This window comes from Chelonus insularis, unplaced genomic scaffold, assembly GCF_013357705.1.
Source record: "Chelonus insularis isolate UGA/USDA-ARS -01 unplaced genomic scaffold, ASM1335770v1 contig_130_pilon, whole genome shotgun sequence".
Lineage (NCBI taxonomy): Eukaryota > Metazoa > Arthropoda > Insecta > Hymenoptera > Braconidae > Chelonus > Chelonus insularis.
This window is the reverse complement of record NW_023276371.1, coordinates 234-23,095: the sequence shown is the minus strand read 5'-3', so window position 1 is coordinate 23,095 and position 22,862 is coordinate 234. Positions and strand designations below refer to the sequence as shown.

General features: G+C 29.2%; 3 protein-coding genes and 2 long non-coding RNA genes across 9 annotated transcripts; 3 read left to right on the top strand and 2 right to left on the bottom strand.

The window, feature by feature from the left end:
- The first annotated feature begins 14 nt into the window (after positions 1–14).
- LOC118071425 (uncharacterized) lies at positions 15–3,106 on the top strand. Its single transcript, XR_004690885.1, has 3 exons — positions 15–781; positions 893–1,084; positions 2,779–3,106. It is a non-coding gene; the product is annotated as an uncharacterized lncRNA (long non-coding RNA).
- Positions 3,107–4,509: 1,403 nt separating this feature from the next.
- Positions 4,510–7,922, bottom strand: LOC118071410 (protein SMG8). Its single transcript, XM_035090568.1, has 8 exons — positions 7,653–7,922; positions 7,307–7,581; positions 6,044–7,219; positions 5,866–5,978; positions 5,634–5,786; positions 5,032–5,545; positions 4,777–4,956; positions 4,510–4,687 (listed from the first exon to the last, which is right to left on the bottom strand). The coding sequence occupies exons 1-8, from the start codon at positions 7,839–7,841 to the stop codon at positions 4,567–4,569; spliced, it is 2,721 nt and encodes a 906-aa protein (XP_034946459.1). The 5' UTR covers positions 7,842–7,922; the 3' UTR covers positions 4,510–4,566.
- Positions 7,923–8,091: 169 nt separating this feature from the next.
- Positions 8,092–10,203, top strand: LOC118070588 (quinone oxidoreductase-like protein 2). Its single transcript, XM_035089297.1, has 8 exons — positions 8,092–8,422; positions 8,658–8,891; positions 8,978–9,169; positions 9,250–9,431; positions 9,501–9,589; positions 9,668–9,797; positions 9,895–10,024; positions 10,095–10,203. The coding sequence occupies exons 1-8, from the start codon at positions 8,186–8,188 to the stop codon at positions 10,146–10,148; spliced, it is 1,248 nt and encodes a 415-aa protein (XP_034945188.1). The 5' UTR covers positions 8,092–8,185; the 3' UTR covers positions 10,149–10,203.
- Positions 10,204–10,606: 403 nt separating this feature from the next.
- Positions 10,607–22,266, top strand: LOC118070567 (flocculation protein FLO11-like). Of its 4 annotated transcripts, none has more exons than XM_035089275.1 (6): positions 10,607–10,995; positions 14,427–14,484; positions 17,404–17,465; positions 17,581–17,704; positions 18,107–18,263; positions 18,537–22,266. In XM_035089275.1, the coding sequence occupies exons 2-6, from the start codon at positions 14,451–14,453 to the stop codon at positions 21,784–21,786; spliced, it is 3,627 nt and encodes a 1,208-aa protein (XP_034945166.1). In that variant the 5' UTR covers positions 10,607–10,995; positions 14,427–14,450; the 3' UTR covers positions 21,787–22,266. The 4 variants fall into 4 exon arrangements, with proteins under 4 accessions (XP_034945166.1, XP_034945158.1, XP_034945151.1 ...); XM_035089267.1 differs by lacking the exon at positions 10,607–10,995 and adding an exon at positions 11,200–12,369; XM_035089260.1 differs by lacking the exons at positions 10,607–10,995; positions 14,427–14,484 and adding an exon at positions 15,500–15,593.
- Positions 12,723–17,440, bottom strand: LOC118070598 (uncharacterized). 2 transcript variants are annotated; one of them, XR_004690795.1, is made up of 6 exons: positions 16,977–17,440; positions 15,375–16,341; positions 15,084–15,288; positions 13,886–14,743; positions 13,513–13,792; positions 12,723–12,906 (listed from the first exon to the last, which is right to left on the bottom strand). It is a non-coding gene; the product is annotated as an uncharacterized lncRNA (long non-coding RNA). The 2 variants fall into 2 exon arrangements; XR_004690794.1 differs by lacking the exon at positions 13,886–14,743.
- Positions 22,267–22,862: the final 596 nt, after the last annotated feature.

Here is a 22,862-nt window from a genome sequence, read left to right as displayed (position 1 = left end):
TATTCTTATTTATATTAGCAAGTTATTGGTCTCGGCTCTTGCAAACCTGTCTTTTGTTCATTGTACCTTTGCTGGTGGCAAGTCCTAACCTCACAAGAAGATATAGCTGTCATTATTGCCGACAGGCTATTTGAACGAGTCTCTAATAATCTAATTATCCTTGAAGTCAACAGTTACTTGTATTTCATAAAATGCTCTAATTTTCATACAAATACAGTTATTTGTTTAGTTTAATAATTATTTTTAAATGTACAAACATGATTAAAAATTAATACAAAGTGATACGTTTTGTTATATTGAAGCAGGGTGGTCTGTAATGTTTTTTCGTCTATGTACTCTTTTTATCTTAATTTTTACTTAAGTCTACCAGTAAATGAAAGAATAAAAAAAAAAAAGAAGACATAAAGTGAAACAAACATTCAAGAGAAGCTTTTCAAGTCGACTTCCGTCGTCGATTCGTTTGTATATTGTTTCAATGGGCGTTCACTACATTATAAACCATTTACACAGCTATGCATTTCAGTGGATATAATGTAGTAAAAAAGTATATAGATCAGTATAAAGTGATAATAAAATAATTAGCTTTTGGTTTAAAATTTAAATAACGTGATTTAGTTTACGTAAAAATTTTAAAACTACTGCAATATAATGAAATGACGTGAGAACTTCTTGAGTAGTTAACCATGAGAAATATTGTACACCAACTTTTCGTGACTACAACACTATTTGTAAACCTGGTGTCCAACACGTGTTATCTTGTCTCACGTGTACTCTGTTAGAGGTACATTTAATCCTCTATGTTGAATAATAAATAAAATGTAAAAATATTTATTATTAAATAAATTCTCACTGTTGAACAAAAAAATGTACCCCAATTTTTTTTTTTTTACAGGACAAAACAAGACTGCTTGCTACATCATTTTTAATTAATACATAATTCAACCAACGGTTGAAATACAGTTGAGCAAAATGAAAAAAACTTACATGGGAAGAATGAAGATAATATTACAATGTGGAGAAGAATAAAAACATGAAAATAGTGGACAAGCGGCCCCCGCTGAGTTCTGGAGCCTAGAACCAATCCGTGAGGCCCCCTTTTTTTTGTTTTTTTTTCTCTTTCTCGACAGTTAGTTTATAACATCACTCAGTACATGCTAACATCAACTCACGTTTACTACATATACTGCTTCAAAAGTTCATTAATGCTTTTTAACCTTAAATTTTAAATATTCACATCGATATTGAAAATATTTAATAATTATTTATATTAAAATATCCATCTATTTATTAATATTATAATATATTTGTAAGTCTCCATCTAATGACTATTAGACTAACGACAATTTGTTAGTTAAAGACGATTAGATTGTTTATAGCAACGAGGGGAGAGTTTGTTTATCTCCAGTTCTTGACTGAGACTTGAGTTGACCGGACGTATACTTTCTATTTTAATTAATATCTGTTAATCTTTAATAAACTTTTTCTCCATTCATTAATTTTCTGAAGTTGTTATTTGGACTTATTTGACAATATTTTCAAAAATGAAAAAACTCCATTGCTTTTTACCTTTCAGGAGCTTGAATTTCATTCATAAATAGCCAGTAGAATCCTTTAGCCGTTCCTATTGGCTGCATGAGAACAGGTAGATGCCAGGTATGGAGTATCAAAGCTCCGCCCATCAAGTGTTATATCTATATTAAATAAATACTCAAGTAACTGTGATTTTAAACATTACTGATGAATATGAAGACTTACTTAGCATATTTAAATTAATTAATTAATCAAAAATATATTAAATTCAATTTTTAATTCATAATTAATGAAAATTTTTTTGATGATAATTAAAACAAGTATCTAAGAAGAAGATTGGGAAGAAAAATAAATGAAGATTTGTTTTTTTTTACAGAAACCAACTCTATGCCCGTAACGTATTTTCGGTTTGATTCTTTTTCCTTTCATTTACTCACCAACGAAGAAACAGTGCATGTATAGTAGACCATAGTAATTTTTAAAAACATCCAATGCATGACAAATACCATAGATCACTGGTCCCCTCACATTTTCTCAACTATAGTCAACATTAATAAATGTTCCCAGTCTACATTTATGGGATGTGCTTACTATTCTATCTATTAAAATTCTAAACATTAATGTATACCGTACTCAATGCAATTAACAAGCCATCTTTATCATACATTATCATGTTTTGAATAAATATTTTTAAACCGTATGATATAAAATAAAAATACAAGTAATATTTACTCTTAATGTTAATAATTCGTTTGATAATTTAAATGAAGCAATTAAATAATTAAAAGAATTACTTTAAATACTATGAAAAAAAATGCAGTTGATTGATTGAACATTTTTTTAATTATATGACAAAGGCTATGAAGCTGCAAAAATGGAGTAAATTAAAAAAAACATCTTTTATAGATAGATTTGGTGTACCCTTCCGTTTCTCATAAATCTCATCTTACGCTTGACACGACGAATAACTATATGATGAGAGTTAAAAAAGTTTTTTGTTACTTATTTCATATCTGTATACATGCATCACCGTCACTATCCCAAGTGATCATTATGTTTTATTGGCGATTGAAATATTTATTGAGTGTCTAATACATATTGAAAGCTTTGCACTTAACTTAAAATAATAATATATTTTTATTAAACATCAACAAATTTTTTTTTAGAAATAATTTTAAATATCAATCAATTCAACAAAGATACTGAAATTTTTAATTGAATAATAACAAATATTTTTTTTCTTTTTAGAATTTTTAAAAAATATGGTCATTATTTTTCTTTCAAGTTCAAGAATTATCAATAAGAAATTTGAACATATTAGACAGCTGCTGTGTGATTGATGAAGAAGAGAAATCGTTAACAGAATGAGCTTTCGAAATTTTGACAAGATCCATTTTGGATGTGAGACGTACACTTATGATGGACCGTGTTAATATTTCAAGTACATTAAAATAAAAAGAGCCTAAAACATTTATAAATTAAATCAGTGTAGTTCTTGTGATGGCTAAAAAATCAACGTGATGTTATACTTTTGGAGATTAAGTGATTACTGTTGAGCAAAGTGTGTAAGATATTTAAGATGAACTTAACAACTTACATGACAAGAAGATTTAATTATTGATTATTTTGAAAATGTGTAAAAATATGAAAATACTTGAAGAAGAAGATAAAAAATATCATTCACTAATTAAAAGTATTTTTTAGTCAAAGTAATGGCTATGTGATCCTGTGGAGATACGGTCAAAGTGTTGCTGGTGGTCTTTCGAACCATAAAATTGTCGATGACATTCCACTTCCTGCGTCCCTTATTCGTAGAATTACTTGGATTATTTGTGTAAATATTCATCCATAAAAAAATGGTAAATTATAAATTTTCCATGCTCATATATTATAATGTTTGATTGTGTACAATCAAGAATTTTATAGAATTATTTCAGATATAATTTATAGAAAACATTGGGCCTGAAATCATTTTCAAAAATTTCATTTCTGTATATACATATATATATATATATATATAAAATAGAATGCAGCTGCTGTTGACATAAAATCCGGTTCACATGACCGTTTTGGATCGTTTCTTTTAACGCATCTTGTATTACTCTTCGCGCCTTCATTCGCCGTTTTTTATCATCTTACACTTAATCAGTAAGTCTCACGACCAGAAATAATGTTTACTTGATACTTATAATTACTAGCAAAATAATTTAATGTTAATTTGAAATAAAGGTAGGCTAAAATGTTGATAAAAAAAACATTAAAAAAGATCATGTTGAGTACAGTATAGAGAAAAACACTGGTTTCATTCATTACTCTATACTTATTTGACCCACATTCGCAGAATTGATTCTCCCTCTCTGCAACTTGTCTGCGGTACCAAGACGTTTTTACTCCTCTTAAGCTATTGCCGAAAGATTGCAGACTTCATTGGATCCAAGTTTGATGTCGCCGACAAAGATCGAAGTCTCAAGTACTCTGTACTATGACTATTTCGTGATTAGGTCTTCTTGCCAATTTTTTAGCATCTCCATAATCAATAAAACAGCAAAAAATAAATTCAATCATTTTTGTATCTGTCTAATAATTAAATCTTATAGTAATAATATTATTCAAGTTCAATATTAAATAGTAGCAAGTTTTAAGTTAAAAATAGTAAGTATAAAAAATGAAGAGTACGTTGTAATAAAGGGAAAGGAAGTTGAAGAAGTAGCGTGACGACGTAACGGAACGACAAACCACTATACCATGTTACTTATGCTGGATTGTCTCGTCTGCATACTCTCGTTTGTATTCTTTTGCCGACATAAAAGATATAGTTATTCATTTTTTACAGCTAAAATTTGTATATAAAATTTTTGATAACTCTACATCAATGTATATTAACGAGATAAATAACGAACATGAGTATGTACATGTGTAAATATTTACGTAAATGTAATTAAAGTTATATTAAAAAATATTTAACGACTATTAAACAGCTTGTTTATGCATAAAATATTTTATTGAATTAATCACTAGATTAACATTTATGGAAATTCATTTTTTTTCTGGTATCACTTCACTGATTCCGTACATTCCTGCTAATAAACGACCATGAGAAATAGGAACTGGTTCTTTTGGTGGTAAATAAGGTCCTTTTTCACCCACATAAACATAACTATATTCAAGTTTAGGAATATTATAATTAGATTTGAATGATGTGAGATGAAAAAAATAGTATTGATGTATATATTTATAAAAGGATACGGTAATCTTAAAACCCAATACGCGCTTTGTGATAGTTTTATGGGTTCTTCAGCTCCAGTTACAAAGATAGGGCATGGTGAAGGACCAGGTTGAACTCGTGGATTGAGTGTAACATGAACTGGTGCTTTAGGAGTTACTACATGGATTCTCATCAGTTGCGCGATAAGTGGTTTTGATTGCCTGAAAGGAAGAGAACAGTGAGATAAAATAACAGAAACAACTTGAAAAGTTTTAAATGATTAAATTAAAACAAACCTGCAAGGGCATGGAAAATAAAGTGGCATATCGGCTGTGCTTGACGTTACTTTATTACCACTATCTTTAACGATACCATTCCCGGCTGCTTTTAAAACTTTATCAGGTGCAGAAGCCATAAAACGGTGGCCCCGAGGGCACTCATATTCAACTCCAACAAATATTTTAACTACAAATTCTTTTCCGCCTTTTGATTTCCGGCATTTTAATGCATTAGAATTTTGAAAATTTTTTCCTCGTAAATTGTAAGCATGATCTCCAGTTACAGGCCAAAAAGATCCTCGTTCTTTTTGATGTTCCAATCGTACAGTTACATCCCAAGGAAGTAAAAATGCAGAAGTTGCTAGAATTCCAGTTTGATGTTGTAATCCTAAATTATGGGAATATAAACTACTTGGTCCAAGACAGACTAATGACCAACTAGAAAATTGTGGTAAAAGTCCAGCTGGAGATTCAGTATTTAACATTCCTGGTAAATACTCCGTTGTTGATGGCTGTCTTATCAGTGCCTTTTCTAAAAAATATTCATCCAAATTTATTGCTGAATTATTTATATTCAATCGAAAAAATATTCATTAAATAAAACAAAAATAATTTAATACCTTTAGAATTGTCTAAATCTCCTTCAGTCACTTCAATAACAACCTTATGAGCATCAGGAGTAAGTAATATTTTATTCAGTCTTTGTGCTTCCTCACCATGAGAATCGCTATTTGATGCTAACTGTTCTCCACTTCCATAGCCTTCAATGTTATCTATGTATCATAATAACAGTGTTACAACATGTTCAATTGTTTTTCATCAAGTAAATTGTTTAATTTAAAATATACAAACCATGTAAAGTACTATCTACTAAGCTACAAGCTTGAGTTTGATTTTGAGGTGTTGAATAATCAACACGACTACATGAATCTTTTCTATTCATATGTGGAAATAATTGAGCCGCTCTGCGAAAAATTAAATTTATGTAATAGTAATTATTTATAAAAAAAGATCATAATAATGTATTTACCTAAAATTGTGTGTACTTGGTTGAAATACCGGAAATTCAATACTTTCTAATTGTATACAGCCACACTGCTTAGCCATCAGTTGAAACCAATCATAATTAGCATGACGTAAATTAAATGGATCTTCCCTAGGGCCTTGACATCTTCCACAATTGCAGGCACAAACATATCTTACTCCACTACAATGTTCCATAACTGGTAGTTCATTATCATCATTACGATTTTCACCCAATTCACCGCCTCCAGCTCCATCACTGCCACCCTTGTGAATTGGATTTGTACATGGATTACCAGTCAATGATAAAACTTCACACATTTGTCTTCCAGCATGCCAATGTTTCTCACATTCTTGTTGTATCTTTTCACTGAATTCTTCAAATAACGGGCCTCTAGCATGCATCTCAAAAATCATCATTGCATGAGCCAGCTTACTTTCGTGATAAGCACGTCCATAATGCTGCGGTAAATTATCTTGATAAGTTTGGAGTGCACGTGGAAGTACTTTACTGCATCTACTTCTACTAAATTTGACGTCTGTATTCAACAATCCATGTAACCAAATAAGATCTTTATCATTACTATGGATAAAAAACTCATAAACTACATTAGCTACTTTAAAAAATGTAGATAATAATGGTATCTCAAAATATGAAGGAACGTTATGTCTTCTTACTTTACTATTGTCATCGAAGCCTTTGCTAAATGCTAAATTAATATGTTCTTGTAAAAAAGATTTAAAAGATCTTTGCTCATTTTCAGAATTAAATTGATTAAAATTTGTATCTGAATTAACTACATTTTTAGATCCCAATCCAGTGGAACCTATCCTACAACTTTCAATTAGTTTCTTCAACATATATCCCGTGATATCACGTGATTCAGTTACTCCAGTGTTGATAAATACAAATTCTTGATTTGCTGGAATAGCAAACAAACAGTAATAACTGATGTTATAAACAACATGACTTCCACGAAGTATGCTATAAATTTGATCTTCCAAAGAATGCTCCAATTGTTTAATATTTGTTAAATCCTTAGAAACATCTTTAAATAATTCCGGTCCAGTTTCAAAATAAAATAATACTCGTGGTGAACATGGTCTTCCATTTGTTACCCAATTTCTAGGTAACCCTGTTATAGAACCTAGAACATGAGATAATTGTCCTGATAATTTTTGCCTAAAAAGTAAAAAAATAACAATTGATGTTTTTGTAAAATATTGGAGTATTAAATAATTGAAATGATAGTAATGTTATAATATTTACCTCACTTTGTCCAAAGCTCGAAATAAATGCACATAACTGTAGTCAAATGTATGGGTTGGATGGGTTACAACTACTAGATGTGATATGTGAAATAAAACTAACAAGGCTTTGGCATACTTTTCACGCATATACGCCCATGCACTCAAGAAATCTTTACATTCTAATTTTTCCATAAAATTATCGTACTGTGAAACTAAAGTATGACTATCTAATATTCCTCTTAGGTGTAAATAGATTACTCGTTCTTTAACATTATGATATCCTTCGATTTCCACCTTGAAAAGAATTCATGAGAATAATTAGGGTGAAAGTGATTATAAAATTGATTAAAAAATGGAATATTTACCAATGTATCATTGTTGATTGAAGGTTGTTCTGAAAGATCTTCTGATAAATTTGTATTAATCATTTGTGATTTATAACCTTTCGCTCGATATTGTGATTTTCCAATAATCGATACTATAACCACTTTTTCGTCGTTTTTGTACAAATATTCGTTTTCGGTGCATGGTATTGTAAATTTTTTAGGACGCATTAACAAAAATTAAGCACTAAATTATAATATGTTTTGATTTACACTGAGTCTCGTTTCTCCGGCACTGTTGACAAAAATGTGGGAAAATATAATCAGCTGATTTTCCAAAGCGACCTCTTTATGAAGTCATGCGTAATATGGCACTGCGATCGACACAAGATAATGTAGAGACTCTACTCAAGGTCATTACCGATAAAAATTTCAACTTTTTCATGGAATTATTTTTTTACACATACTATTGGTCGTAAAACAGTATTTATAATATTTAAAATTTAAATAATTGTGAAAAATCATTTTTAAATAGTGATTTGGCATTAAAAAATAGTTTAAATCAATTATCCAAAATGTCATTAGTTATAAACTGGAAGACTATAATTAGTAATACAAATAATTTTTGTAGAAAATCAAATGTGATAACGATGCAAATAAAAAAATTCAGTAGATCGAAGATAAAATTATCATCTGATGAATTAAAAACTGATACTCAATCAAAAGGAATACGAGCAGCAATTTTGAAAAAGTTTTCTGAACCATTAGTGATTGAAAATATAAAACCTTTACAAATATCGGATCCTCATGAAGTAATGTTTTTTTGAAGTATAGGTTATTTCATAAAATTTCAATCCAGGTATAAACAAAATGAATGATAGAAGTTGAAAAAAAGAGCTATTTTATTTTTAAATATCAAAAATTAAATATTTTACAATTTTATTAATTTATATAAAAAGCCTGGATGGAATTTTTTATGTTATTATGAAACTTATTTTTTAAATTCAATTGATATATTTATTATTTTTATAAGTTCTTCTATTTTAGGTATTGATTGATGTACATTATTGTTCATTAAATGGACCAGATGTCCTTTTGACAAAGAATGCTTATTCAGTCGAACCAACGTTGCCAAAGATTTTGGGTTATGAAATAGCTGGAAAGCTTTTACAGGTAGGTGATGAAGCAAAAGCGAAAGGATTTAAGGTTGGAGATAAAGTGATTGCATTGAATAAGAATAAATTTGGCGGGCTAGCAGAACAATGTGTAGTAGAAATGAACGTAAGTTGTATCATAGAATAATCTGAACTACTATTAGCAGTTAATGATTGATTCTAACTAAAAATTACATTACATTATTTCTTCAGGATGTTTGGAAGATGTCATCTTCAGTAAAAATGTTGGATTCAGTATGCCTACTGGAAGATTATCTAACAGCTCTCATCGGTCTTGAAAAAAAAGCTAATTTAGATGAAGATGAAATGGTGTTAATTAACGTTGGTCTAGGAGGAATTGGCTTAGCAGCTGTTGATATTGCAAAAAATGTCTTTAGAGCACAGGTTATGCAAGAGAATTAAATTACATAATTTCGATTATATTATTTAATTGATATTATTATCAATGCTTACTTTATTATTAGGTTATTGGAGTGAGCAAATCGGAAAATAGAACAGCACTAGTTCGTGATAAAGGTGCATTTGCTTCTATCAAATACAATGACAAACAATTAATGAATAAAATTAAAGAATTTGCTGATGAAAGAGGGATCAAGGATGTTTTTGATGGGGAGGAGGGTGACAAATTTAAAAAAATGTTAGAATGGTACGTATATATTACAATAAAAAGTCTCTAATAGTTTATTTAAAATATCTAATATAGATTTTTTTTTAGTTTTACCAGTCTTTATAAAGAAGAGAATCAAAATAATCTTTTACGCGATAATAATTTTGCAGTATTAGTTGAGCATTTATCACGAGAAGGTATTTATATGAACAGATACATAAATATAAGAGGATAAAATATGAAAATGATAATAAATACATATTTTCTTTATCTAGGACGTCTGATTGTTGCTGGATTCGCTATGACTGAAACAGATTATCCAGCAGACAAATCACAAAAATGCCCGTTCTCTATTACTGGCATCGATTTATCGCAATATAAATCTCAAAATCTGGCAACTTATCGGTAAACTGATTTTTTAACATAGAATAAATAATTCATTTTCAGTTTATGATGAGTTTGCAATTTTCCATTACAACATATCTATCTGTGATGTTTTCAGTGAAGCAGGCAATGAGATTTTGCAATATCAAGAAGAGGGTCTAATAAAACCATCATATTCTCTTGTCGCAGGTCTTTATAAAATAAACGAAGCAGTTAAATTTATCGCTGATTTTAAATCTACAGAAAAGGTTAGTATAATAACTTTTCTATTGCATCAATAATTAATGCAACTTTATGAATTCTTGCTAATTCCGTTAGGTTGTTATTGATCTGAAAAATCCAGAGGCTGAAATGAAGTTCAAAGAAAAATAAAATATATTTGATAATTATTTTGTACTTATCAATTGTAACAGGTAAACTGTTAGTTTAAAATAATTTAATTATATTAATATATTTATTATTTTTAATTAAATAAATTTTTAATAAAATCAGAACATTTATTTAGATCACTAAACTATTACCGTTTAACTTATGTAAAAGTCCTTGTTACTTTTACCAGTATATAATTTACTTCCTTCAAACACATACACACTTATAAGCTACTGTTTATAAGGTATTTTTTTCCAAGAATAAATGATAGTAAATGGAGCAAAAGAAAGAGTTGTTCAGGACTATTCTAATTAATAATATGATGCAGCTAAAAAGTATTTTTTAAACATTTTAATTTTATTTGAAATAAAAAAAATATTTTAAAGCTGATATTCAACATATCTATAAACAATAATATACAGGATAAAAATAATGTCTAATGATTCATCAACAACCTGGCGGATTGTTTATCTAGTTGATCGTGTGATGTATAAATGTCTTACAAGTGTTTAACGCACCTTCATTAGACTTTTATTGGTGATATTGCAAATTCAACGAAAATACCCTCAGGCATGGGTGTGGTTTAATATGAACAACAATTTTATATGACAGATCATAATAAAATTTTTTGCTCGATTTAATCGCAAAATTTCACTGCGACTGTGAGAGAAAGAATTATCTTACACAATATCAAAAGTTAAGAAATAAAAAATACCAACGTAAGTGCGGAACTTGCAGACAAATCCTTCAAGACTGCTGGTGGAGAAAGGCGGCCACCCACTACATTACGCAATTCTTTGCTCCAGTTATCAGTATACAATTCTTTTTTGATTCCAGCATAACCTACCTGGTGAGTTTATTAACATTATAACAATAACATTATCTGTAATAGACAGTTAACATGGTACTAAACTTCATTAAATAGATGACTCGTCGTTTATTTCAAGGGTTTAATAGACATTGTTGTGGGTAGAAGGAAACGTCATTGTCAAAAGAGTAGCAAATAATTTGTATAATTACCAAAGACAAATGAATTCAATTGATATTATAATTAATTATTACAGTGAAACCAAGAGATAATTTAGTTGTTTTTATATTATTATAATTTACATATTTACCTCATTTGTTAAAAAATTTATGCAAATTAAAAAGGATGTGATAGGAATGATGGCGGGGGCTACATACAAAAGCTGTATGATATTATACTTACAGCTCCAATCTTGAAGAGGTGGACAGTAGGGATAAGAAAACGCATGCACGTAGTCAGACAACTCGCTGCTAACTTAGTCTACCGATCGCGTCTTTACTGAAAACTTGATACTTTGCTACTTGTTCTTTTTCTACCCAAGTCTGACAGTTACCGATTTAATCATTATTCATACTTATTTATCGATTTAAAAATATTTACAAAATATAATGAACCATAATAGAAATAATTTTTATAAAATTTATGGATAAAAACTTCAATCTAAACATTCTCAAATAAAGTAATATTTAAAAAAAAAAAAAAAACATTTAATTTATTCTAATAAATGATCATACATCAAGTGGTATTTTAATGAAATCAGTAGTTATCTAAAAAAAGAAGTTTATGGTGATATTCAATGAAATATATGATAATTATCGAATAATTTAAATAAAGGTTTAATGAAAAATGTGATCAAATACCTTTATACAATTAAGTTGACAAAATAGCGGGATATTTTCTCTGTGGAGGAAGGAAGAGAAGGCTGTTCCAGGCCAACAGCTGTTTATTGCTTAAACAAGAAACACGCCCACGAGAACTCGTGCATCGTTAACTTTCGATGAAAGAAAGTTACGAAAGTCAAAAACACTAAATGTGATCAAAAAATAAACTAGCTACATAATAATAATCATCATAATACAATTATTTAATTAGACAGTGGAATTAAAAAAAAAAAAAGGATGAGATTGAATGATAATTAAACTTATCACAAAATAATGTTGAATTATTTGAAGTTTTAGGAAGATCAATGAAGTGGAAATATCAGTTAAATAATTGCAACATAATGCTTCCTAAAGAGATGATGATTAAGTCTAAAAGTTTATTTAGGGATTTATCCAATTGATTGTGTACGATCAAGTGAAATTGAACAAGTGATCAAACGGATATCGTGCCGTGACAACAAGACAGAATTAAAGATAGCGTGAAGGTGAAATTAGGAAGTAGAAAGTCCAAATTCTGTGGATTTACTTGAAAAAGGTAAATAATTTATTATTCCACTCTTAGCATTCAAATTAGCAAAATAATTTTTATTTTCAAGTCTTAAGTAAATATAGTAGTTACTTATAAAGTTTGAATTAATTCATTTATATATACAAATGTATTATTCAAAGGATCAAAAGTATATAAATAATATTTTTGAATTTCTAATGTACGTTTATTCATACTACCTTTATTAATTCTTGTACACATATCAGCTGTGAACCACGAGGGAAAGTCATAGAAAAATTTCCTTTTGATTATTTTATTGTATGTCAGGACGTATGATTAAAGTTTTTTGCCTTACACTAATATGTGTGGTCTCATTCATGAGAATTTTACTCACTCGCGCCTTTTTTTTTATGTAACTAATACTTATTTTATTCATCACTTATAAATCTTGCTGTGTAACTAACGGTGTTGTTGATTTATTAGATCATTAATTATTTTTCCGGTTTCTTCTTCACTGTTACTGTAACAGGTTGAAGGTCTATAGATTCCACAGTTCTACGGTCCACTTGATATACTTTTTGAATCCTGAAAATATTTTACAAATATTTTAAATGAAAATTTAAATAAAAATATTATAATTATTATATTATATTATGAAACGAAAAAAGTTGAAAATTTTATTGAATAAAAATGAACTAATTTCAATTGAATTGCTCCAGACTTGCATCAATTTATCTTTAATTATACTACAATTATAATTTTCCAGTAGATGTTGTGGATCGACTTCACACAACTTTCACAAATGGCGACCTCGTCAGTCTTATTTGCTTGTTGAGAACAAAATTTACTTGTATTTTCTTCTTCTCATTTTCTTTCGATTACTTTTATCATCTCTAAAATATATATATTTTCATATTAAATTTTTCACACCAGGTACTTTACATAATCATCTGAGCAACCAGAAAAACGAGAATATTTATCGACGAAACTTATTGTTAAAGATTTTTTGTTTTATTTATTATTCTCTTCAATTTCTTATACATCGTTATCCTCATGATACAAGTTGGAGTATAAAATAAAATTTCACTACAAGCAAACAATAAATAAAAAATGAAAACAATGAAAAAAAAAAAATATTTAAAATGCATTACCCATAACTAATGAGATACAAGGATGCATACATGCACCTACCCATCAATTGGAATATGCTGCACAAGTGGACTCGTAAAATTGTCGAGGACACGTGTTTCGTGCATTCGAACCACGCGGATTTGAAGCCATCTTGAAATACCAGCAAGTATATACATAAAATAACTTGTCTTGACTTGGTTTTATAATCTACTGTAGCTTTACAATCAACTTATATATCATCTCTTTCTATCTCTCTTCCTTCCATTCTTCTCCACTATATTTATGCTCTCCAAATATTTTTATTCTCCAGTGAAAGTATATTTCAAAATTGTCATTAAATCTGTAAGAAAAATAGCAAAAAAAAAAGGTATAATTAATAATTAATAACCATATTTATTTTTTTCTTCATATAAACTTAATAATGTATTATTACATCAAAGTAAATATTTTGTAATTTTTCCATTACTATCTCATTAGAATTGACACTTGTTACACGTGCGAGAAAATAAATTCATATCAAACAAGAACTCGGTTTTCTCTACATCAAGATGATACACGTTTTACGGTTGAACAAGTCGTCATGAAACCACGAGTTAGATTGACCACTTGCAGCAAGATATCACTTTCTCTAGGTTTCGATTATATTATTTATTGGTAGACTGGTTGGTGAAGAGGTTTGAATATATTGTTAATATATTAGATATTAAATATAAAATACTAAAATATTACTTCAGCGATTTATGAATTATGGTCAAGGAAAAAATAATCATCAGGTGTAGTTAGTCTTTTAAATCAGTTGATATAGAAATTAGGGAAAGCAGTGTTCATGGAAGCTAGTGTTACTTTACGTAAGGTGAAAATTCTTGACCATATAATCCTTTTGTATATTTTAAATTTCAATTAGTTATTGTTAAGTATGTATAATACTTTATTTATTATATTAATAAATGATTAACTGATAACATTTATTTTAGATCTCACGAGTGCGATCCATAGCCATGAACCTCGCGCTGCATGGACTTCTGTTGCAGGGTAAGCTACTTGTAATTCTTCTTCTTATTATTCATATTCTTTCTACACAAGCCAAGAATGTGTAAGATGATGCTTATAATGTTAATTTTATTTCACACATGTGGATTTAATGCGGTCAAAATGTGTGGGCAGTGACTTTAATTGTTATTATTTTTATTATTAATATTATTATTTTATATTTGTCCATATGATTCTTTAAACTGAAAACTTCAAAAGTGCAGGATGTGTGGAGGATACTTCCGGCAATTATTTAAAGATTCTGAAAAGAGTATATATATGTACATAAGTAAAGCTTCATCAATCTTTAACGGTACACGATAGAATTATTAATAAGGAAATATTCATAGATTTTCTATGGAGATGAGATTATTAAATGAATCTTATGACTCATCGTTGAAGAATTATTTATGTTACAGTGTAGGCGCAATCTTATCTTTGGTGAATTTGATCTGAAGAAGGTACTATTTATATGAAAAGTTACATCAGTATGAAATAGACACTTAATGGCAGAATATTTTATACACAAGGTCATTAATAAAAATATTTTCCTTACTTAATATGAAATGTGGATATAATATTATTCAACGATGATTACTTACAAGAATGTGTCTCAAGTCAAATGTTCTCTACTCGTGCCCTCTTTCTTTCTAGACTCGAGCACCTTCTCTTGATTGCGTAATATTGTAACTTAAACATCATCAGGATTCGAGACCTTTACTTTCCAAGTGCGGTTGGGAGAATGAAAGAGAAAGAAATAGAACGGAGCGTGGATGGTTCGTGAAGGATGCGCTAGTTTTTGTCATACTGAAAAATCAAGTTTATTTTTAATATTTTTTTTTTTAATAATTTTTAACAGTTAATTAAATTAAGATATTGTTGAAAATACTTACTTAAATATTCAATAATAAATCAATTCATATTAAAAACAGTAAATAATTATTGTTAATAATAATTAAAACAATTGAATAATAATTGTTGTAATAAATGGGTTCTCGTGCAAGTGTGATATCAGGTTTTTAGATCGGAAGTTTGGCGATTCATCCAGGTGTAAATGTTTCAAGTAATAACGAGTGTGCAATATAACCCTGAGGACGTTTTCCGGAGTAGAGGTAAAAGTAAATGATCTTTGCTTCGATGCAAAATACTGTACTACTATATTGCAGCAGTTGAAGTCGCGGTTGACCGACCTCTTGATTGGCCATACAGTTAACAAGCTATGTTATATAATTGAAGTATTGATTTTACAATATTTAATATAATATTTAACTTCTATTCTCTCAAAGACATCCATTTTTATTGATATCATGATTATTTGAGCAAATATTTTCTAAACACTGTTGACTTTCATATTGTCATTTAGTGCACTGCAGACTAGTGCCATAACACTATAAGGAAATAAGGTGAAAGGTATAAACTCTTCTTCTTACGTGATTTTACAATACCACTATTGCCCTTTGGCTTCTAATAAAGCTGGTGAAGCTTCCTCAACGTGAACACTGTACACTAAAATAGCACAAGAACTATAATTTAATAGTCAATAAAACGAAATGGTGTATTGAGAAGAAAAAAAAGGTATCCAAGGACGTATATTTAGATATATTTTAATGAATCATCTAGCGATTTATCGAGCGATTACTGTCAAGATTTACGAATCATCTGCTTAGATGCACTCACGTATCTGCCAATCGTGTGGCAGACGAACATCTCTTGTAAATGTCACGAGATTCACACAGTCATTGCTCCAAGATGTTATATCATTCGATACTGATGCGTCTTAACTGTCATGTCTGTACATTTTGATCAGACGAAAGCACTTTGAGTTTTTTTCCCATTCTTATTAAATGCCTCTTAAAGTACCTGTGAAATGAAAAAATAAATTACTTTCATAGTCAAAGATTTTAATGAATTACACCATTTAATAATATTGGTTATAATATATCGTTGGTAATTAATCTCAAAATATTTTAATCATTAATAAAAGAAATAATTAAAAATTTGAAACAGTGTGGAGAAAGGTTGCATTGAATTTTGTGTCAAGGTTATTCGATTCATTACCATTGGACCTATTGAACCAGTTTCATAACTAGTCATTTTTGGCTACACGGACAAAAATTACTGCTAAAAAATAACAGCTTTAGATTTTGATGTGTTTTAGGAATTTTTCTTAAGACATAACCAAAAACAAAACTGTTGCAAGATTTCATCTTCTACATCTTGCAGCAATATTTTTTTTTTGTAGACTATTACTTCCGACCAATGACATTTTGGGTAAAAATATCAGCGGCAATAATGATGATTATTATATAAGATATTAGTGAAAGTCCAATTGAATGATAATAATGATAATAATAACAAACAATTAATTTAATAAATTTACTGATTGACATTCATTATTTATACATAATATATATTTATATGTTATATTATTAATATAATATAATATAATAAAGAATACTTGAATAACGATTTATTAAATATCAATTTATACTTACATTATATAGAATTTATGATAAATAACACATTGGTTTCAATTTCTTTTCTCCTTTCTCTTTCACATGATTTTTCATTCAGCTTTATACTTCGTTTATTTACTTGTGAAAATAGTGATTGTCAATTATTGTATCATCACTATAGGGAATCACCAAACTGTACTCATTACACTTGCGATTATACAATCGAATTGATGCACGTATCACAAACGAAAAGATCGCAGTGAAAGGTTTCACGGTAGTGCGTGGAATAATCTAATAAGACTTTCAATGTTGTAATTATTTGAATATATCTATTATAGTTCTAGATATTATTAGTAGTTTTCAATTATATTATTGCAATTTTTCAAACGTAAAATCAAGCTGATTATAAGTGTTGTGACTTTCTTTATATCATTGATCGGTATTATTTTCTACTTTTCTGTTTCAGTTATCTTGTCGATCCTTCAATTTCGATATGGCGTTCGATTGTGCAGCGCGGGGGAACCTGGCGTAAGTTATTTTATTATGGCTTTAAAAAAAATGTAGTCTTCAAACATATTTATTAGGTTAAAATTACGCATAATCATAGGAAATAATTGATTGATTGTTTTTTTCTATTTTTAAGTACCTGGATTTTGATAATTTGCCCGAAACAAATTTTTCGTGCCAGGGGAAGGTGATAGGAGGATATTATGCGGATGTTGAAGCAGGATGTCAGATGTTTCATGTGTGTACTATAGGTCAAAAAGGTAATTCAATATTTAAAGTATTGTATTTTATTTCATGACTGGCGACAGTATATGACATTAGTAGAGATTTATAATAAGTATTACGTAATAATCTCTTACATAAATTACAAGGACCGGCTCGTGCCGTTAGCATTTTTCATGATAATTTTTGCAACAGTTCTATATACATACATATACTAGCATAACAAGATCGGATATAATATTTTTAACTGAGAAAGTCATTGGATATTTATTCATTTTTTATTCATAAATAATAAATAGCTGCAATTCTGATTCTAAAATATTCTTATAAATATATGAAATGCTTTGATTTAATTGATCCTATTTTTTAATAAAAAATTTTAATTATTGGTATTAATTAATTAATCGTGATAACATAGTTATTGGTAAATATAATTACAGATGAAATAATGGACATCAAATTTCTTTGCCTAAATGGAACGGTTTTTGATCAGGAAACAAGAGTTTGTGAACGAGTTGATGAAGTTGATTGTAGTAAGAGTGAGCGCTTCTACAATTTGAATCTTGAACTTTATGGTAACAATGCTGTGACACTTAGGTAAGTATTATTTCGAATTAATTATTATACAATCATTATTATCGATGAAAAAATAAAATTTTCTAAAAATAATCTAGACTTGGAAAGTCGTTTGATACATATTTTTTTTTCTTTGCAACTGGTTTTATGTATCAGTACGTTCACCCTGTACTGATCTAGAAACTTTCGCAAGGACCAATAATACGAACATACCATTTATTGAGATATATTTTTTTAAGCTTTACATTCTTGTTGAAAAAGAGAAAAAAAATTTTTTTTAAATATTCATTTCAGTTTACACGAGGGAGAAGATAGTAATGAAGAGCCGCCATTGCTTATTGAGGATCATCAAGGAACAACATCAATTCGACCGAGTACAATGAGTACAAGTACTACAACTCCTCGATCATCAATATCTTCAACAACTACATCAAATGATCCTTTTCAACATCCTAGTGGATATCCTCAACGTTTCCAACCGCAACCTCCATTTCCGTCCATTCAAACTAGTCAGTCTAAATCTCTTTATGATGATAAAAATATTGGCTTTCATCGTCAATATATATATCATATAGATAACCAGAATGAGAAAACTGATATTAATACTAACAATAATGATAACCGAGCAACTTCATATCAACTATTTAGTAACCAAGGAGTAAGTTCGACTACTGGAACTCCTCATGTACACCAAGTCCACTACAGTTCAACTTCCAATCCTCAAATAAATATTGGTAATGATCCATCAACGGTTTCGCCACTTTTTCATACCACCTCATCAACAATTCAAACATTATTAACTGGCAATGCAAATAATCCCAATTTAATTAATTCTATTTTTCATGGTAATGGAATAGCCAGTACTACAGACTTTACTGTACACAGTAATTCAGCAAGAGATACTTCGGATTATCAACAAAATAGACATAAAATTAATAATAATGAATCAGACAGAAGATTCCTTGAACCTATTCAATCAACGAATCAAGGAAAAATATCAAAGTTGACGATATCACCTGTTCCTACTCAACGAGAAGTTGAAAGAATGAAACAACAGTTGAAGAGTACCCAGACAGTTTCACAATCACAATCAACGTTGCAACAACAGCATAGAATACCATCTGGTTTTTTGACTATTGCACCAATGAATAATAGTCCGCCTGGAGTGGGATCTTTCTATCCAACGCCTAAAACTTTGTCTAAATCACAATCATCAAGTACACACATTACTCAACACATTCAAGTACCATCAATATCCGCGGTACCTCAATTAAAGCTTCATCAAGTGACAATTAATTTACCATCACCAGATATTCAGAGAATTATTCAAAGCCCTTCACCTTTATTGCCTTCCCAATCGAGAGTTATCGTAACAGCTAAAGCAAGTGTTAGTGATGAGTCAGGTCGACCTTTAAATGCATCTCAACTTGTAACGCTTCCGACTGTTCCTTCTAGTTATGATGATTATAAAGAAGGAGATGAATCGTTTGATCCTTTTTACAGGGATGTACCAAAAATTCGTAACACTCGACGATCTTTTAGTGATTTAATTCATTATATAAATAAATTTAGAAGAAAAAGGTCAACACAGAATGAAGATGCGCTTGTAAGTAATGATGAAAATCTAAATATGGAGAAAAATAATGATGATACTTCATTTGAAACTACTCAAGTAGTTAATTCAACTGAATCTACAGTTGATTATACGAGTCAAGAAAATCAAAAAGAAGAATATGATGAACAAGAAATGAACAATGATAAGTTTTCCTCATTTGAAGAGAAAATTTCTGCTTCGTATGAGGAAAAAGTAGATGAGAAAAAAATTGAGGCTTCAACTAGTAGTCAGGAGTACAGTAATGACGATGATTACAATTATCAAGATGATTATTCTGATGAAATAATTTCAGAGTTTAATGATTTTAATACTACCGATAGTGAAGAATTAATTTACGATACAGAATCATCTTTAGCTAATAATGACTCTTCAACAACACAGTTTTCTACTGATGAAATTTCCAGTACAGAACCTTTTCAAACATCGATATCCACTCCTTCATCAGAAATAAAAGACCTTCAAATTGATGAACAGACTGAAGGAGTTTTGAAATTTACTGACGAAATTCCAAAATCTGAAGAGGAGATTGATGAAAGCCGTATAAATAATGATGATTCGTCAAAGTTACCAAATCCTCTCGATTATATTGACGATAATTATGAGCCTCAACACTATAATGAGAATACAAATCCTACGGAAAAAGAAGATGATGGTAAAATATTTGTAGAACTCATGATAACTGATGTAAATGAAACGACCACTACAATCGTACCAAGTACTTCTTTGACCGTAATTCCATCAACTACTATGGCAACAACAATGGATGAAACATCATTGCCAACATCAACGATAACAACAATGACTCCATCGATGACTACTATAACAAGTACGACTCCATCAACGACTACAATAAACACTACTCCATCAACAACTACAACAAGTACTACTTTATCAACAACAACTACAACAAGTATCACTCCATCAACAACAACTACAAGTACTGTTGCACCAACAACTACTACTGACATAACAATTACTATACCATCAACAACCGGCTCAACGATAGCACCATCCACAGTTACAACAGAAGCAACTTCAAAAATACCTTTTAGATCGAGTATTACAACAACTATATCCCCGCGACAGAAGACTCATTCTTTCAATTTATTCAAAACATTTACAACAAGAAAAAGTTATGTTTATATTCCACCAACAACAACTCCAACGCCTGTCATAGTAAAGAAACGATTACCACTTCTAAATCCTAAACCAGCAAAACCTCCAAAATCATATAATGACATAGCCCCCAAGCCTGTAATTAGAAAAGTTCCGCTCTCAGGAAGAAGAAGCTCATTAGCTACGATAAAAAATGATCCAGAAAGTATGGAGTATACAACAGTTCGAGCTAGTGATGTTCATCAACCTGATAATGAAGTGCTAGAAACTACTTCTTCTACAACTAACACTACAGCTAGATCAACAACTACTAGTACTACTACAACTACGACTTCTACTGCTGCTCCAGAAGCATCAACTATAAAAATTATAGATAATATTGAAAAGCATCAAGCTCTTCCGTCATCGGAAATGGTTGATTCAATGGTACATATGGATGATATGCCTCCAAAAAATATTGAAACTATTGATGATGATACCAAAATGACCGAAAGAAGTAATGATGAAAAATTACTAAATGACGAAGCATCAATAGATGGTATGTCCAGATCTACCGTACGACCTATTAAACATCTAAATGAACAAATAAAAGTCATCAGACGAGGCGCCTTTAGCTGTTTAGATGTAGAGTTGTATCGTTTTTATGCTGATAAGAGAGATTGTCGTTTATTTCACTACTGTTCACCAGGTTTTACAGCTAAACAAGTACTTGACTTTCGATTTGTGTGTGAAGAAGGAACCACCTTCGATGAAAAAACTCAAAGTTGTGTTCATCACAATTCAAATTCAGAATGTCACTCTAAGATCTGGTAATTAGAATATTCGTCAATATACGTTTAATTTCATGATAAATAAAAGAATATTGTGCTCTCTTGTATCCCTTCTCCAGATATGCTTCCTTGATTTTGGTAATTCGTGAATCCCAATAAACAATGATGTGTATATTTATATGTCGGTATGTAGTAAACGATTTTATAAAAGAAAAAAATATGTTATCCATTTGAAATTTGAAAAGATTCACATGTTTTGTATTATTTTAAGCGTTGTATGAATTTATTGCCATAATTCGGATTTAAATGTGCGTATGTGTACAAAGATGTGTGTTTATTTTTATAAGTGTGCGGATTCACACTTATTAAAATTAATGCTATTTGGAGAAAGGTAAATTATTTTTTTTTAATGCTAAGTAGTATAATATGATGATAGAAAGAATTTTAAGTATTAAGTTATTAACGTATATTTAAAAATTGTTAGAAAAAATATTCGAAATTAATAAAACTGATAGGAATGCGATTATTTTTGCTCAACATTTTCTAAATTTTTTTTTTAATCTACATGTATTAGGTTAGTTTGTGTAAATGAATTGATATTATCAATTTGAGCTTTAGCCTCTTTTTATTGCTCAATGGCTAGAATTGTTTATTTATAAGAAAAAATAAAATAATAAATTTATACGTGTTACTTTATTGAGTTAATTATTATTAATTATTTATATAAAATTAATTTTATTACCCTCATATAAGAGATAAAGATTACTGATTTATATAAATAATTCATCATAAATTGATTAGTCCTCTTTATGTACATAATATTTAAATAAAAAGACTTTATAAATTATATCAATTTAATGAAAAATAATAATAGATAACAAAAATTAACATTGTTATAATATTTTAAGATTTTTTAGTAACTAGTGATGAATAGTTTTTTTTTAGATATTATTTACTCATTGCATATAATGAATTATTGAAATGTATGATTACGAATTATTCCATACATGATTGTTTTATTTCTTGAAAAAGTTTTATTTTATTATTCAATTTTCTTTAATACATCGAAAAACAGGTTCCATATTCAGAAATAAAAAAAAAATAATAAAATCAAGATAA

Bases quoted from the DNA above. Each gene is read 5' to 3' on its own strand.
- LOC118070567 (XM_035089260.1), top strand. From the start codon at position 15,536: ATGTTTCAAGTAATAACGAGTGTGCAATATAACCCTGAGGACGTTTTC. The intron at 15,594-17,403 runs GTAAAAGTAAAT...TTTCTGTTTCAG, and splicing joins GGACGTTTTCCGGAGTAGAG to TTATCTTGTCGATCCTTCAA. The intron at 17,705-18,106 runs GTAATTCAATAT...ATATAATTACAG, and splicing joins GTGTACTATAGGTCAAAAAG to ATGAAATAATGGACATCAAA.
- LOC118070588 (XM_035089297.1), top strand. From the start codon at position 8,186: ATGTCATTAGTTATAAACTGGAAGACTATAATTAGTAATACAAATAAT. The intron at 9,432-9,500 runs GTACGTATATAT...ATTTTTTTTTAG, and splicing joins TTTAAAAAAATGTTAGAATG to TTTTACCAGTCTTTATAAAG. The intron at 10,025-10,094 runs GTTAGTATAATA...TAATTCCGTTAG, and splicing joins ATTTTAAATCTACAGAAAAG to GTTGTTATTGATCTGAAAAA.
- LOC118071410 (XM_035090568.1), bottom strand. From the start codon at position 7,841: ATGCGTCCTAAAAAATTTACAATACCATGCACCGAAAACGAATATTTG. The intron at 5,546-5,633 runs GTATTAAATTAT...AATATTTTTTAG, and splicing joins AGATTTAGACAATTCTAAAG to AAAAGGCACTGATAAGACAG. The intron at 4,957-5,031 runs GTTTGTTTTAAT...TCTTCCTTTCAG, and splicing joins TATTTTCCATGCCCTTGCAG to GCAATCAAAACCACTTATCG.